General features: G+C 50.4%; 1 protein-coding gene across 27 annotated transcripts in view; it reads right to left on the minus strand.

Moving 5' to 3' along the window:
• Nucleotides 1-4,760: 4,760 nt before the first annotated feature.
• SRGAP2 (SLIT-ROBO Rho GTPase activating protein 2) overlaps nt 4,761-13,068 on the minus strand; it is a 258,045-nt gene continuing 249,737 nt past the window's right edge. For 18 of the 27 annotated variants that reach the window (XR_014054259.1, XR_014054265.1, XR_014054262.1 and 15 more), the window contains 2 exons: nt 10,423-10,747; nt 4,761-8,091 (listed from right to left, as the gene is read on the minus strand). Coding sequence is in view for 16 of the 27 variants with exons in the window: in XM_081492024.1 (XP_081348150.1) it covers nt 7,708-8,091; nt 10,423-10,747 (709 nt within the window). In the remaining 11 variants the exon portion in view is untranslated. Of the gene's footprint in view, nt 8,092-9,683; nt 9,774-10,422; nt 10,748-10,955; nt 10,992-13,068 lie in introns of those variants that run through there. The other 9 variants (XR_014054251.1, XM_081492020.1, XM_081492019.1 and 6 more) reach the window with 3 other exon arrangements.

Raw genomic sequence — 13,068 nt, forward strand, 5'->3', positions numbered from 1 at the left:
GATGGTCACATTTACCTCATTGGGTGTGAGGGTGACGTGCGACAGCCTACTTGGGAATGCCTGGGAAACTGCACAGTGCTTTATAGACAGGCACTGAGGTCATTGAGGTTCACACACCTTCGGGAATTTGCCCATAATCTTCAGAGATCAGCTGAGGCTGGAACCCAGGTGTTGCAACTGCCCAGTCAGGATTCCAGATCCCCAGATCAAGTTCCAGAGAAGGCTGGAGACGTCTGCCCAGCTCCGGTCAGCTCCTAGGTGGCAGTGGATAAGAAATGGTTAAAGCCAGGAAATTCCATGTTTCAATAGAAAGCTGAAGGGACTTTCCCACGGCCACACCTGGTGGTTTCCTCCGGCAGCTCCACCCCCAGCCCAGTGACACCAGAACAGGAGACCAGTGCTCTCCGAGGTGCAGAGGTGCGCCTGCGATGCCTCTCCCTGCCTCTGCCCCCGCAGGCAGAGATACTGGCGTGACCCAGAGGGGCTGCCCTGCCGTCTAAACGTCCCTCAGACCTCCTGCTCTGCACTCAGGATTCCCAGCTTTCCCCCTCGCTTGCTATACGGTAGAATTGTACTTCTTTGAGACCCTCTGATTTGGCGGGGCCTTGTGATTTCTATTTTTTTAATTTACTTTATTTTTTTTTATTGCTGTCTTTTTTTTTTTTTTTTTGCTGCATCAAGTATTTGTTGCTTTGTATGGACTTTCTCTCGTTGCAGCGAACAGAGGCTACTCTTGGTTGCTGTGAGGTGGCCTCTCTTGTTGCAGAGCACAGGCTCTGGGTGCACGGGCCTCAGCAGTTGCTGCCCATAGCCTCTAGAGCTCAGGCTCAGTGGTTGTGGCGCACAGGCTTAGTTGCTCTGCGACACGTGGAATCCTCCTGCACCAGGGATCAAACCTGTGTCTCCTGCATTGGCAGGTGGATTCTTATACACTGTGCCACCAGGGAAGTCCCCACGTTTTCTTAACCAAAGCATTTAATCACTGATGTAGAACACTCCACCCCCCCACCCACCCCGAGCCCCGCCAGCCCCTGTGATAGTGTGACTCTGTTAGATGTGATCAGTCTGGGTCCCTGAGTGACTATGGAGCAGAGCCCCCCACCCGCCGCTGGCCCACAAGGAAGGGATGTGTAACTTTGGTGAGAAATCAACCTTTGTTGTTTTAAGTCACTGCGATTTGCAGCTTAGCCAGCTTACGGCTAAAGCGCAACTCATTTGCCCCCAGTGAGCCTGTGTGGTCCCCACCAGCACCCTTGCTCTCCGGTGCGATGACTGTGTGTCTAGCATCTCCCAGGAAGCCAGCCCCGTGGGCACTGTGTGCTGAAGACACACGGGGAGACCTAGGCACCCCCAGCCCCACCGCCAGGAGCATGGTGAAGGCCATGAGAAACAGGCTTCAGCAGGGAGTGATTCTGTGAACTTGGCGGAGGGGGGCTGAAGGGAGGAGGGACTGCTGATGACCAAGAAGGGTTTGTGAGAAGAAAAGATACTCAACCAGACTCTGGAGGGAGGAGGGATGGGCAGAGAAGGGGTTGGAGGTTCGGCATTCCAGGCCACGGGAAAACATGCAGAAGCACAGTGGTGTGCAGTGGACAGGGGTTGCCACGTGGGGACACTCCGAGTCTTGCTGGCATCCTCTGTGAGGTTACATCCTCTCTGTGGACAGAATGAGCGAGTGTCTGGCCTGTGCTTTGGAGCTGCTGGTCTCAGCTGGGCAGCACGGCCCTTGTTTAACCTGAGGACACTGGCGGGCTTCTGAGGGGAAGAGGGAGCCTGTGAGAGGCCTCATCACATTCTCCTGAGTGGCTCTGAGGAGTCGTTGACGTAGAAGTGGCAATTCAGAGGAAGCAAAAGGACCCGAGGTTGGGTGTTGGGGGTCTTTGATGGCAGCTCTCAGGGACAAAGCGCACGTCTGCTGCCCCAGAGGGAGGCCGAGTTGGGTCATAGGAAGGACAGGGCTTTGCCGTCTGAGGTTTGAGTCATGACCTCACTTGCCTTGAGCAAGTCCTTTGACGGTTCTCGTCCACTCGGTGTGGAAACAGAACGAGGTGCAGGGCCCACTCCCCGGGAGGGCCTGAAGAGATGCTGGCTGCCTTTTCTGCCCTGACATGGCTCGCGCTGTTTGTCAGCTGCCTCACCTGCCCAGCGCCTTAGAGGAGAGGACAGGCAGGGTGAGGGCAGGGGTTTGTGGAAGGGGAGCAGCGTGTCCTCAGCATGGCCAGGCGCTTCTGAACGAAGGGCTGAGTGAGCAGGTCTTGGAGAAGCTCTGGGTGGGGGAAGGAGGGACAAACCTGCCGTCAGGGCCAGACTGTGGGGGAGACGGTGCAGTGGGGGCTGCGCCCGGCCACCATGTGCGGTCGTCCTTGGTGTGGAAAAGTGAGCGCTTCACTCACCCTCTTAACTCTCCAGACCTTCTCCTCGCCACCCCCTCCCATGAGCTCAGCTAGAGGCTTTGCCTTTAGCTTTGCTGGAAATAAAACAAGCGATGGAGAGGCAACTCCCTCCTCTTTCCATCCCACCTCCACTCCCCACCTACCCTCCCCTGAGATGGACGAAGTGCCTCTTCTCTGGCCCGGGCGGCCCTTCCATCTGTGCTCTGTAATTTCACTCTCATTCTACTGAGTCCTGCCCTTGCAAACCTGCCCCCACATCGTCCATTTTAAAAAGAAAAACCTGGGGCCTTGACCCCTTTTGATGCTCCCCCATTCAAAGCAACCTAGAGAAGGAACTGGCAAGCCACGCCAGGATTCTTGCCTGGAGAATCCTCATGGACAGGGGAGCCTGGTGGGCTACAGTCCCTGGGGTCGCAAAGGGTCGGACACAACTGAATGACTAAGCATTCAAAGCAAAGCCTTGAATGAATGGCCAGGAGTTTGACTCTCCCTCCCCGACCCTTCCCGTGTGCTGCCAACTCACAACGGTCAGCTTGTTCCCCTCTAAGGCAGGTGCTGTTGACAAGGGTGACGTTTCTCCACTGGCCTCATCCACCCCACGGCATATGACAGCCAGTCCTTGTTGGAGCATTTCCTCCTCCTGGGATTTCTGTGACTCCCCCAGCCACCTGCCTCTGTCACTCGCTCCCACTGCCCTCTTTGCTGGTTCCTTCTTCTCCGCTGGATCTCTAATTATTGGGACCTTCTTCTTCCCCGTTTATGTGTTCTTCCTGGGAATCTCCTAGTTTGAATACGTCTATAACATAATAGCTTCTAAATTTGTGTTCAGGTATGATCTGTGTCTAAATCTCCATATCCAACAGTTATTTGATATTTCCACCTGGATGCCTAATAGTCATTTTGGTTTGACGAGGCCAAGCAGAATTCTCAAGTAATTTTCTACTTCTTTCCCCTGGCACTCACTATCTTATTATTTTTAGAATAACACTTATTTTGCTTATTTCTCTGTCCTCCCTGAAACCAGAAAGCTCTATTTTCTATTTCTCCTATTCAATACTGTATCACAGTCCTTGATGCACAGTGAGGCTTAACTGACTAGTGAGAGAGTCTTTGGCATACGTAATATGCAGGGTTTCTGACTCCTGAGTGAAAGAAAGCTTCATATGCCTATGGATATACACATTTAAGTTAGATCATCATAAAGACTATTTCCTAAATTTAGACCCACCTGATCTTCTTTTTTGGTTTCTGTTTAGATCAAATGAGTGTTTTTTGACTATGTTCATTGTCACCAGTTTCTATCATGCGCCCATCAGAATATGTGAGATAAGGGGACCCCAAAAGGATCACCCGCCTATGCCTTAGGACTCCCTGAAAAGGCTTTTGGGTCCTCTGCTCACAGCTTAAGCGCTAGCTTCATCTCACAGCGCATAACCGACTCTCAGGAGTGATAACTCAACCACAGCACAGGGAGGCAGAAGAGCTTCAACTCTGACTTAACCAAGACCAAGGATCCAGCAAGACAGGATCAAGCTGGAGCTTTACGATAAAATGAGGGAGAAGAGATGACATGTTAGAAGGGCATGAGAAAGCTGAACAAAAAATATACATATAACACGTGTCTGGGATAGGATACCTTGTGTGACCTTTGAACACTGGGTATGAGATGTGATCCACCCCAGGGGCCTCTAGTATTACAATAAGCTCACTAAACGTAAGTGTGGACCCGAGGGGCTCCAGGATGCATTTCAAATGACTACCTTTGAATAACATCACCCTTGAATTTATGGTCTGCTAGAGTCAAAATCTAAGGGAGAGAAAGCATTGCCTCCCACCCCGCGCCAGCAGCACAAACACTGTGTCAGCCCTTCTTGCAGAGGCAGGGGGCTGCCAAGGGCAGGATGACCCAGGGCTTTGATTGTGGAAGAAATAAAACCTTCAGTCAACCTCGGCTGTGGCTGGTAAAGCTTCCAAGCAACTTTGCAGGCTCCACTCCTGCAAGTGGGGAAATCTGACTAGAGACAGCAATGAGAACAGTCCTCACCGAAAACAGGGGAGGTGGGTTCTGTAAGGAAACGGTTCTCATGCCAACAGACTGCCCAATGGAGAGGCTGGAAGACTTGCTACACAGTCTCTTAGCTTCTACACAGGCGCTAGATGAAAAAGCTGGGGGAGAAAAACCCACCCTCCAGACGCACCTCTGCTGTGTCTTGCTGGGGAAGGGAGGAGACGGTTGACTCCTGAGGTCACCCCATCTCTCTTTCTGTTGCCAGGCAGGGCTCTATTAACCGCAGACAAATCAAAATCCCTCCTGGGTAGTGGGACTCCTGGATTGGAGATGTCAAGGAGTGGAGAAGGGACAGAAACTGCAGCATCGAAACCTAAAAATGTATTTTATTTCGAAGTTGTGCTTTGGATTTTCCCCAATCCAACATCTGTTGAGTGACAGTCTTAGGTTCACACAAAGCATCTCCAAGCATACATACAATATTCCAGTTATCAACACTATTTTAAAGAATATACCATTTTACACAAACGTGACATACAAGTCAGACGTCACAACATTGCAATTCCCTGGAAGATCTAACTTCTCTTCTGAACATGAAGTACATATACACCAGCCCTTCCAGTGGTCTGTTCATCCTGTTGCTGGCGTCATCTCTCCTCATCTCTTTGGGGAGAAACCAGGGCGCCCTGAGGAGGTTGGCTGAGACCAGTGTCTCCAGTTTACAGGCTGCTGGCTGCAAGCTCCTCTCTTTTCCAAATTGGGATGCTGGTAGCTCCACCCCACCTCTGTGTCCCAAAGACTGACCCATCAGAGTCCACACCAGGAAAAGGATCCAGGCCTCCAGGGGCAGAGTGGGGCTCTTTGAAGCATCATGCTGGTTTAGGAAGCTAATCTGAGGAAGACTGGTCTCCCGAGACCCTGGGTGGCCAGCTCTGCTTGGCTTTTCGGTGTAAAAATCACAGTGTGTAACCTCGATTCCAGTTGATTGCAATGAGCTCTGCCGAGAAGGATTCTCCTCCTAGGGTTCCTAGTCCTCGGGCAGGACCATCTCATCGGTGTCAGGAGCACCAGAGAGGGGAAGAAAACTCAGAGCCCAGAGAGGGGGTAGCAGATGACCACTCACACACTGTCCAGTCTGTGATGCAGATCAGCAGATGGACCCTGACCCCGGGGATGGTGAACACAAGTCAGGTACAGGGCTGAAAGAGACCTAAGGCAGGAGCAACAGAACAGGTCCAAGGTGTTGTCATTAAGGAAGTTTTGCCTTTTCTTTCTTAAGAGAAGGACGTGGCAGGAAAAGAGGAAAAGGGCGGGTACGGGCACCAATTTTGACCAGTCAGATCAGAAGGAATGTCAGGTGGAGGGTGGGGTTTCATTTTCAGCAAGGAAACAGATCCTTGGCTGTGAAAGCCCTCTGTTGGCTCAGGGCCTGCGTAAGTTCCGGTGACAGACAAAGACAGGCCACCACACAGAGCAAAGAAGCTGAGACCCCAGAGCACTGTGGGTAGCCTCTCACAGGCTGACACACTCACTGAAAGAGTTCTTCATTTCTCCGTCCTGGCCTGTGAGATGATTTTCCTGATGTTGCAGGCTACATTTCTAACTAGCAACTTTCCATAGAGCTCCTCTTTCCCTTCATGCTGAAGGAGGAAAATCCTACTGCTTTCCATAGAGACGACTACCAGCTTCCAAATGTTGATTTGAAAAGGCCTAAGAAGGCCAAAGTTAAGACAATTTAGATTTTCCTATCTGAATGGCAACACACTATCTTTCCTAAACTGTGAAAAACAAGGCAAAAAGTGCAGCTTTAAACACCAGAAGACAGAGAAGAGGAATGAGTTTCACCTTTAACTCAAGTAGTCGTCTGAGACCCATGAGCCTGGGGTGTGCGCTGCGCATCCCTAGCACTGGGCTCCCTGGGACAGCATGATGCTGGGAGAGTTGGAGGAGCTGGGACCAGATCTGGAGAGTGATTAAAGCAGACAAGCTTTTTTGCTTTTTGGAGGAGAACCAGAAAGGCCAAAAGGAGTCCAAAACAGTCAGCATCCAATTTTTGATTTTCTTAGATTCAGGCCTTGGAAAGATTTTAAAGCCCATGGGGCCAGAGTTCTCTTAGCTGTCCTTGTCCAGGTAAATAGAGGTCAGTTTTAAGGGGCTCTGTCTCTCTTTAATCTAACTAGGGCTCCCTAAGCCCCATTGGTCCCTGAAGAGAGACGTTGTAGAATGACCCAACTAGGGGGTAAACTTAGAATAAATTTTCATTTGGGAACGATTTTAGGATTAGCAAAGCTGAATTTAATTTTTAATAGGATAATAAATCTTATGTCTTAAGTACCCAAAAAAGTGGAAGGACCCATTTCTTACCTTTTCCAAACCTGCCACAAATACAATAAAACTGTCTTAAGACTCTTTACCCTAAAAGGAACCAACTATAAAACTGTCTTATACAGGAAAATGTCTTAAATGGAAAATGGTCCATCAGAGACAAAGATAGGACCCCGAGAAATGTCTATACATTCAGAAAAACTTTAGAAGTTCCATAATAAGATTAGGTTGTAGTTCCAGAGAATGGAGGAGAGCAAAAGCGAACACCAATGACCAATTCACACCAACAGAAAGAAGACAGAGAGAAACTCCCAACCCCAGACAGTTTACAGGATCGAGTCCCATCCTGCTAAATTTCGTCTGATGGGAGAGATTGCAAAGGCTAGGTTCTCTGGCCCAAACAGAATGAGATTTGTAACGGAAACAGAGACCCCTGGTGGCTCCTGTGTGAACTGCCACAATAACTTACAAAGAGACGGTCTATCTAGGACCAGGGGAGGCTACACATGCCAGACTAGAAAAATCTACGTGTGTGTGTGTGTGTGTGTGTAAGACGGAGCATGGGCTGTATATGATTCTCTGTAATCGGTACCCAAAACAAGACGCCACTGAGAGCCGGCTGTCGGCGGCCAGCTGTCTGGTGAGGCATCCCGTGTGTCTGCGGGGGCTGAGCCGCTAGCCCAGGGCCCCGTGACTTGCCCTACCAGACCTCACAGTGACCTGGTGGTGGACAGGTCTATCTCTGGCTAACCTAAGGACAGCATGTACTGTAGCTGGCTGGGTTACGACGACTGGGGACAGCAGGGGGCTGGGGGAAGGGCGATAATGAGGGCTTCATTCTCAAGGTTTTGGGCGACGGGAAGGCAAGAACAACTTAGAACCTAAGTTTCAACTGAAGTCCCCAAGCTAGTTAAATAGGAAGGTTTTTAATAACAGTCAGTCCCTCTAGTCCCCTTGTCTAGAATAATTAAATTACGCCCCTCAGACAGTACACGACTTGTCAGTGGACTGTGGAGAGGCGGAGGAGTTGACGCCGGGGCTGGTGGCGTTCGTTTTGGGGAAGACGGCGGGCTTGGGCCGCGTGGCTGGAGGCTTGACGGGGGCCGCCATCTTGACAGACTTGACGGGCCGGAAGGCGCAGGCGATGTCCCCAGCGGTGCTGGCGCTGCGCTGGAAGGCGGGCTCGGGGTCCTTGAGGAGCTGGGTGTGCAGGGGGCTGGAGGGCTCCGAAGTGGGGGCCACCACAGGGGAGGTCTTGAGGGGCTCCAAGGTGTCCAGAACCACGTCTGGGGTGTGCTTGACGCTGCTCTGACGCTCTAGCTCCCGCAGCTCATTCAGGGCAGAGTTCATGGTCGCCTCAATATCCTGCGGACGGGAGAGGAGGGCGTGAGGCTCAGGGAGAGAGAAGTCCCCCGCCAAGGTCCTATTCCAACAACGTGGGCCGAATCGTGGAGAAACCACCGGCAAGGAGATGTCCAGGTGATTTTATTGGGCCCAAACCCTTTAATGTGGATGTTCAGATGGGAGGGAAGGACTTTCATTCTCATGAGGTTTTTTCCCCCTTTAGATAGACTGGATGAGATCCTTTTTAAATACAACCCTCAGGTTTTACACACATGCACTGATGTATCTCTGGATGTTTGTTGTTGTTGTTATTTGCTAAGTCATGTCTGACTCTTTTGTAACCCCGTGGACTAGAGCCCAGCAGGCCCCTCTGTCCATGGAATTTCCCAAGCAAGAATACTGGAGTAGGTTGCCATTTCTTTCTCCAGGGGATCTTCCCGACCCAAGGATCAAACCCACATCTCCTGCTTGGCAGGCAGATTCTTTATCATCTGAGCCACCTGGAGGAGATGACCTGTAATCCAGCAGGGAGTGGAAAGGTGGATGAGTTAGGAGTGGCCAGGAGTCTGGTCATGAGTACATGGGACTCAATATCCATGGGATGCACATTCTACTTTTGCTTGAAACTGTACATAATAAAGGATTTAAAAAAAAAAAGTGGTAGAGATGAAGTATGATCTTTGTTATCTTGGACTTTAAAGGCCAAAGGTTATGAGGGTTAGTCCTTCCTCCTCAAGGGCTGGGATGGTTCAAGAGCCCTGGCCCGGAGCTTCATCAGGCCACTCCCCCCCCCCACCCGATCCTATGAGAGTGTCCATCTTGATGAAGCCATTTCCTTCCACCCATCACTGTGGGAGGGGACCAAGGAGTGACCAGGAGGGGAAGCCAGAGCCCACATAGGCCAATCTCCATCAGGTCACAGTGCACTACTCCAGATATTAGGAAACAGCAGCCCTAGTTCAGGGGCTCAAGGCAGAACCAAAGACCCTTTGTATGCAGCCAGCTGCCTCACAGGAAGACCTCCCAGCTCCTTCCCCTCCTCTCCACACACTCTGTCTGGCACCCCCAAAAAACCACACGACTCCTCCCTTGGGATTAAACTCACATGGGAAAATCGCAAGTTTTAAGCAAAGGCCCCTGGTTAAAGCTTCTTTCCCCTGTAGGGTGATCCATGCTTTCTGTTGACAGTGGTTCGATTTCACTCATTCCTCCGATGCTCTCAAACCTTAAAGTTGTTCAGAAAGAACTCTGTCTCCCTCTTTGGTCCTGCTCTGCAGATGGAGTTATGTATGTAGCTATCCCAGATATGTAGCTATTCTGACATTCCTAACACCTGGCCAAAGAGGGAGCTGGGAGGATTCCTGGAGTGCAAGGCAGATTGCAGCCAAAAGCTTAAGGGGAGACATAGAAACAGAAGGCTAGCCAAGCAAGACATCTCAGGCCCATAGCTTAATACTGTGCTTGCCAGATATACCCTCCCGAAGCAGAGCACCACAATTAAGCCAATAGAGACCACACCCGGGCTCTATTGCCCCCTGGAAGTTGGGGTGAAGAGACTCTCAACTTGGTTGAGACAGAAAAGGGCAGCAGTGAGCCCTCAGTTCCTACCTGGTCTAATGAAAGTTATAGAGTTGGGAGAGACGTCTGAGTGAACTGCTTGGAGTAGCCCCGAGAGTCGGATTTTTAGAGGTGGGGCTGGATCTCTAATAATTTCATGGAAAACAGAAATTTGTCAGTGTGATGCATACACGGACGGAAGACCCTGTAACCAGGGGGCTCATCTCCACTGACTCTGGAAGCCTGGGCTGGAAACCTTTCTGGTGCCCGAGTCCCCAGTGGCAGAGTTATCTGGGTCTTTCACAACCAGGAGCAGATTGTTGATTGGTCATGGGTCTATTACTAGGAACAAGAGATTAGCCTCAGGGATGACGAGGATGGCACACCGATATGGAAAGGTGGCCAGAATCACCTCCGAGTCTCATCACTCGGGCAATTTCACTGAAATCTACCAGGGTCTCAAGACTCAAAACTTGTGCTGAATGGGCTCCATCAGAAATTCTCCATTTGTAACTACTAGCTTTAAAAATTACAACAGGCTTGCAAATAGCTCATGTATGAGCGAGAAACCTGCATTCTTTTATTCTGTCTTTGAGTTATTTCTGGGGAGAGAGGGGTTGACAAATTTCTTGGAAAGTCCTGTTATCAGGTCTAGGTGTCCAACAGAGCCTGAACTCAGTGTATAATGTACAAAGCACATTTCTGTTTCCAGTCTCGTCGTCATGAGTGTGGGCACTAAGCATCAGTGATGAGAGTAGACTCATGGTGCCTGTTTGCCCAAGAGCCCCCAGTTACCTGTGCAATGACCTCAGGGTCCATGGGCCGGTGGTTATTGAAGCTTTTTGACCTTCCTGCTGTCACTGTCTTCCGGATCTGCGGACTGTCCAGCCGATTCTTCAGCGATGAGTGGCGGCTGATGGAGTTGAGGCTTCCATGCCCACTGATGGAACACTTATCCGGCCCTTCCTTGGGGAGGCTCTGGCTCAGGATGGGCTGGGAAGACGGGCGGCAGCTAGCCCCCACCCCCGGGGAGGCAGAATCAGTCAGGGAACTGCTCAGCCCGTGGCCATCGCTCCGAAATGTTTTCCGGATGCTCCCAGATTCTGGCCGCTTCCTTTGCCTTCAATGACAAACAGAAAGGGCAGTGTCATCAGGAAGCCCTGGCTCTGAGGAAGCCAGGATGAGTGAGAGAGAGGCAGGTGTTAGCACCCAGGGACTTCGGGAAGAAGAGGACACAAAGCACGTCCTCTCGTTTCACCTTCCCTTGCTTTCTCTGGGTCTGTCCCCCTGCCACCCCCGACCTGGGCAAAGGAGAAACGGATACTTACTTGCTCATGGGCTTTGAGTTCTTGAGATGTAAGGTGCTGTCAGAAGAAATGTCTGATTAAGTGAAAGTTTCTAATGGGAGACAGATTCATGAAAAGGCACCCTCCGTTACCTGCTTTGAGTGGAAACCAGGCCCCAGATAGGAAAAAAAGTCTCTCCATTACCAAGGAGATAGGGAACTGATGGTAAAAGGAGAGCTGACTTTCCCAAATTTTAGCATGTTTCTTAGTCCACTGACGAGACTGTAATTATTTTGGGCTTTGGCAAGAGGCTGTTGTTGCTTACTCTACAGACACGGAACGGAGTATTTTTCAAGAGGCTGCAATGCTACAGAGCTCGGGTCACACTTGTGCATTTTCTAGGGTGGAAATACATCTATATGACCCTAAGTCACCCAGCACTGGGCTGAACCCAGGCTCTGAGTCAATTTGTTTCAGCCCACTAAGGCTCTCAGACGAAATGGTTTGGCAGAATCCTACTCATACAGGTGTTGCCTACTGCTGAGTAATTTCATTATCTCTTGGAATCAGATTTAAAGGATCTAAAGCAAGAGGCTATACGACTTTTGGTTTGGGATGGCCACTGGGCAGCTCTGATCTTGAATCTACTAAGGGCCGCTGAGGCTGAGGTGGGAGTTAGGGATGGAAGAAGGGAAGGCCCAGCATGGTAGGCCCTGAAGATAAGGAGCTAGTCCTTGGGGCAGGGCCAGGATTCTAGCCAGTCCTGGTCCTATTGACCGGGGAGGTCTTCCTCGTCATAAATCCCTGGACCTGGCCGGGATCTGGCACAGTGTAGCACTCATGAGGCTGCCTGCCTCAGTAGTTTTGGCCTTGGGAATCAGCCACTCTTGAGTGGATAAAGGATGTTCTCAGAGTCTTATAAGGTCCAGTTGAAATGACTTTTCTTCCTCTGCAAAGTCTTCTCTGGCACCCACCCCCGTTGGTAGGTAGATTTGATTGCTCTCAATTCTGTTCCTTCAGGGCGTCTATGGAACCACTTTTTAGTTACCTGTCTGTATGGTATTCACCTTGCCAGACCGAGAGCTCCAAGGGCAGGGAACATCTTATTCCTGTCTGAATGACTTGGCACAGTAACAGGTGCTCAATAAATGTGTGGAGTTGAAACGAAAGGCCACACCTGAATAACTCTTTGCTGATTTCCTCTTTCCACTTGAGGAGGGCTGACTCACAAGGCCAAAACTGCTGAGGAGGCAGACATATGGAGTGGCTGGTGTGGGCCAGGCCCCCAGGATGTAAAGAGAGGGAGACAGTGTTCCTGGTTTCAAGGAGCTCAGCCTGGTGGGGGATCTGATCCAGCTTGAGTCCTGAGATTGCTTTGGGAATACAGAATAAGGGCACCTAACTCAGCCCTGAGGAATTCAGGGGTGTCAGAAAGGCTTCCCCAAAGAGCTCAATCATCAGGTTGAGTCTTGAAGAAGGAGAAGAATCGACCAGGTGAGGAGACAACAGATGGGAAGGTCCAGGGGTGAGAGAAAACCCAGGGCACTCAGGAGAGAAGGAGCTTGGGTGGAGAGCTGAGTGGGGCGGGAGGCATGGCTGAATCAGTCCTAAGGGCAAGATATGCCAGGGAACGGCTGCTCATCCCTGACCAGCTGGTAGTCTGGGCAGACCACATCCTCTAAGAGCCCATCCTGATACCACAACCAAGGAGTTCACAGAAACTCTACCAGATGTTCATCTGTTGACTATTCTGGCTACTACTCTCTACAATTCCTTTGTACAAATGGCAACAAATATATGACGGCTTAAAAATATGTACCCGACTAATTAGCTAACTCTCCCTCCACCAACCTTGCCTTGGTTTCTGGGTTAATTATAGTCTTACAACCTTATGATTATAGGCTTATAATTAACACAGACTTGTAAATAAGGAAGAAAATGCGATCAGCCCACAGTTAACATTTTACTAGCTGGCCCTCCCAACAGGGTATGAAGCTGGAGGGAAATGAATAAAATCCTCAGTCTTTTTTACCAGTCTGATTTAAATGAGAACTATACTGGCTAAGTGAGCTGAATCAGCTACTTTACTAAGAGGGTGAAAGACATGGAAAAGAGCCACGTGCCCCAAACACTCCCCCTGCTACCATCTGGTTGG

Source organism: Giraffa tippelskirchi, chromosome 5, assembly GCF_054371585.1.
Source record: "Giraffa tippelskirchi isolate mGirTip1 chromosome 5, T2T-mGirTip1v1.2.pri, whole genome shotgun sequence".
NCBI lineage: Eukaryota > Metazoa > Chordata > Mammalia > Artiodactyla > Giraffidae > Giraffa > Giraffa tippelskirchi.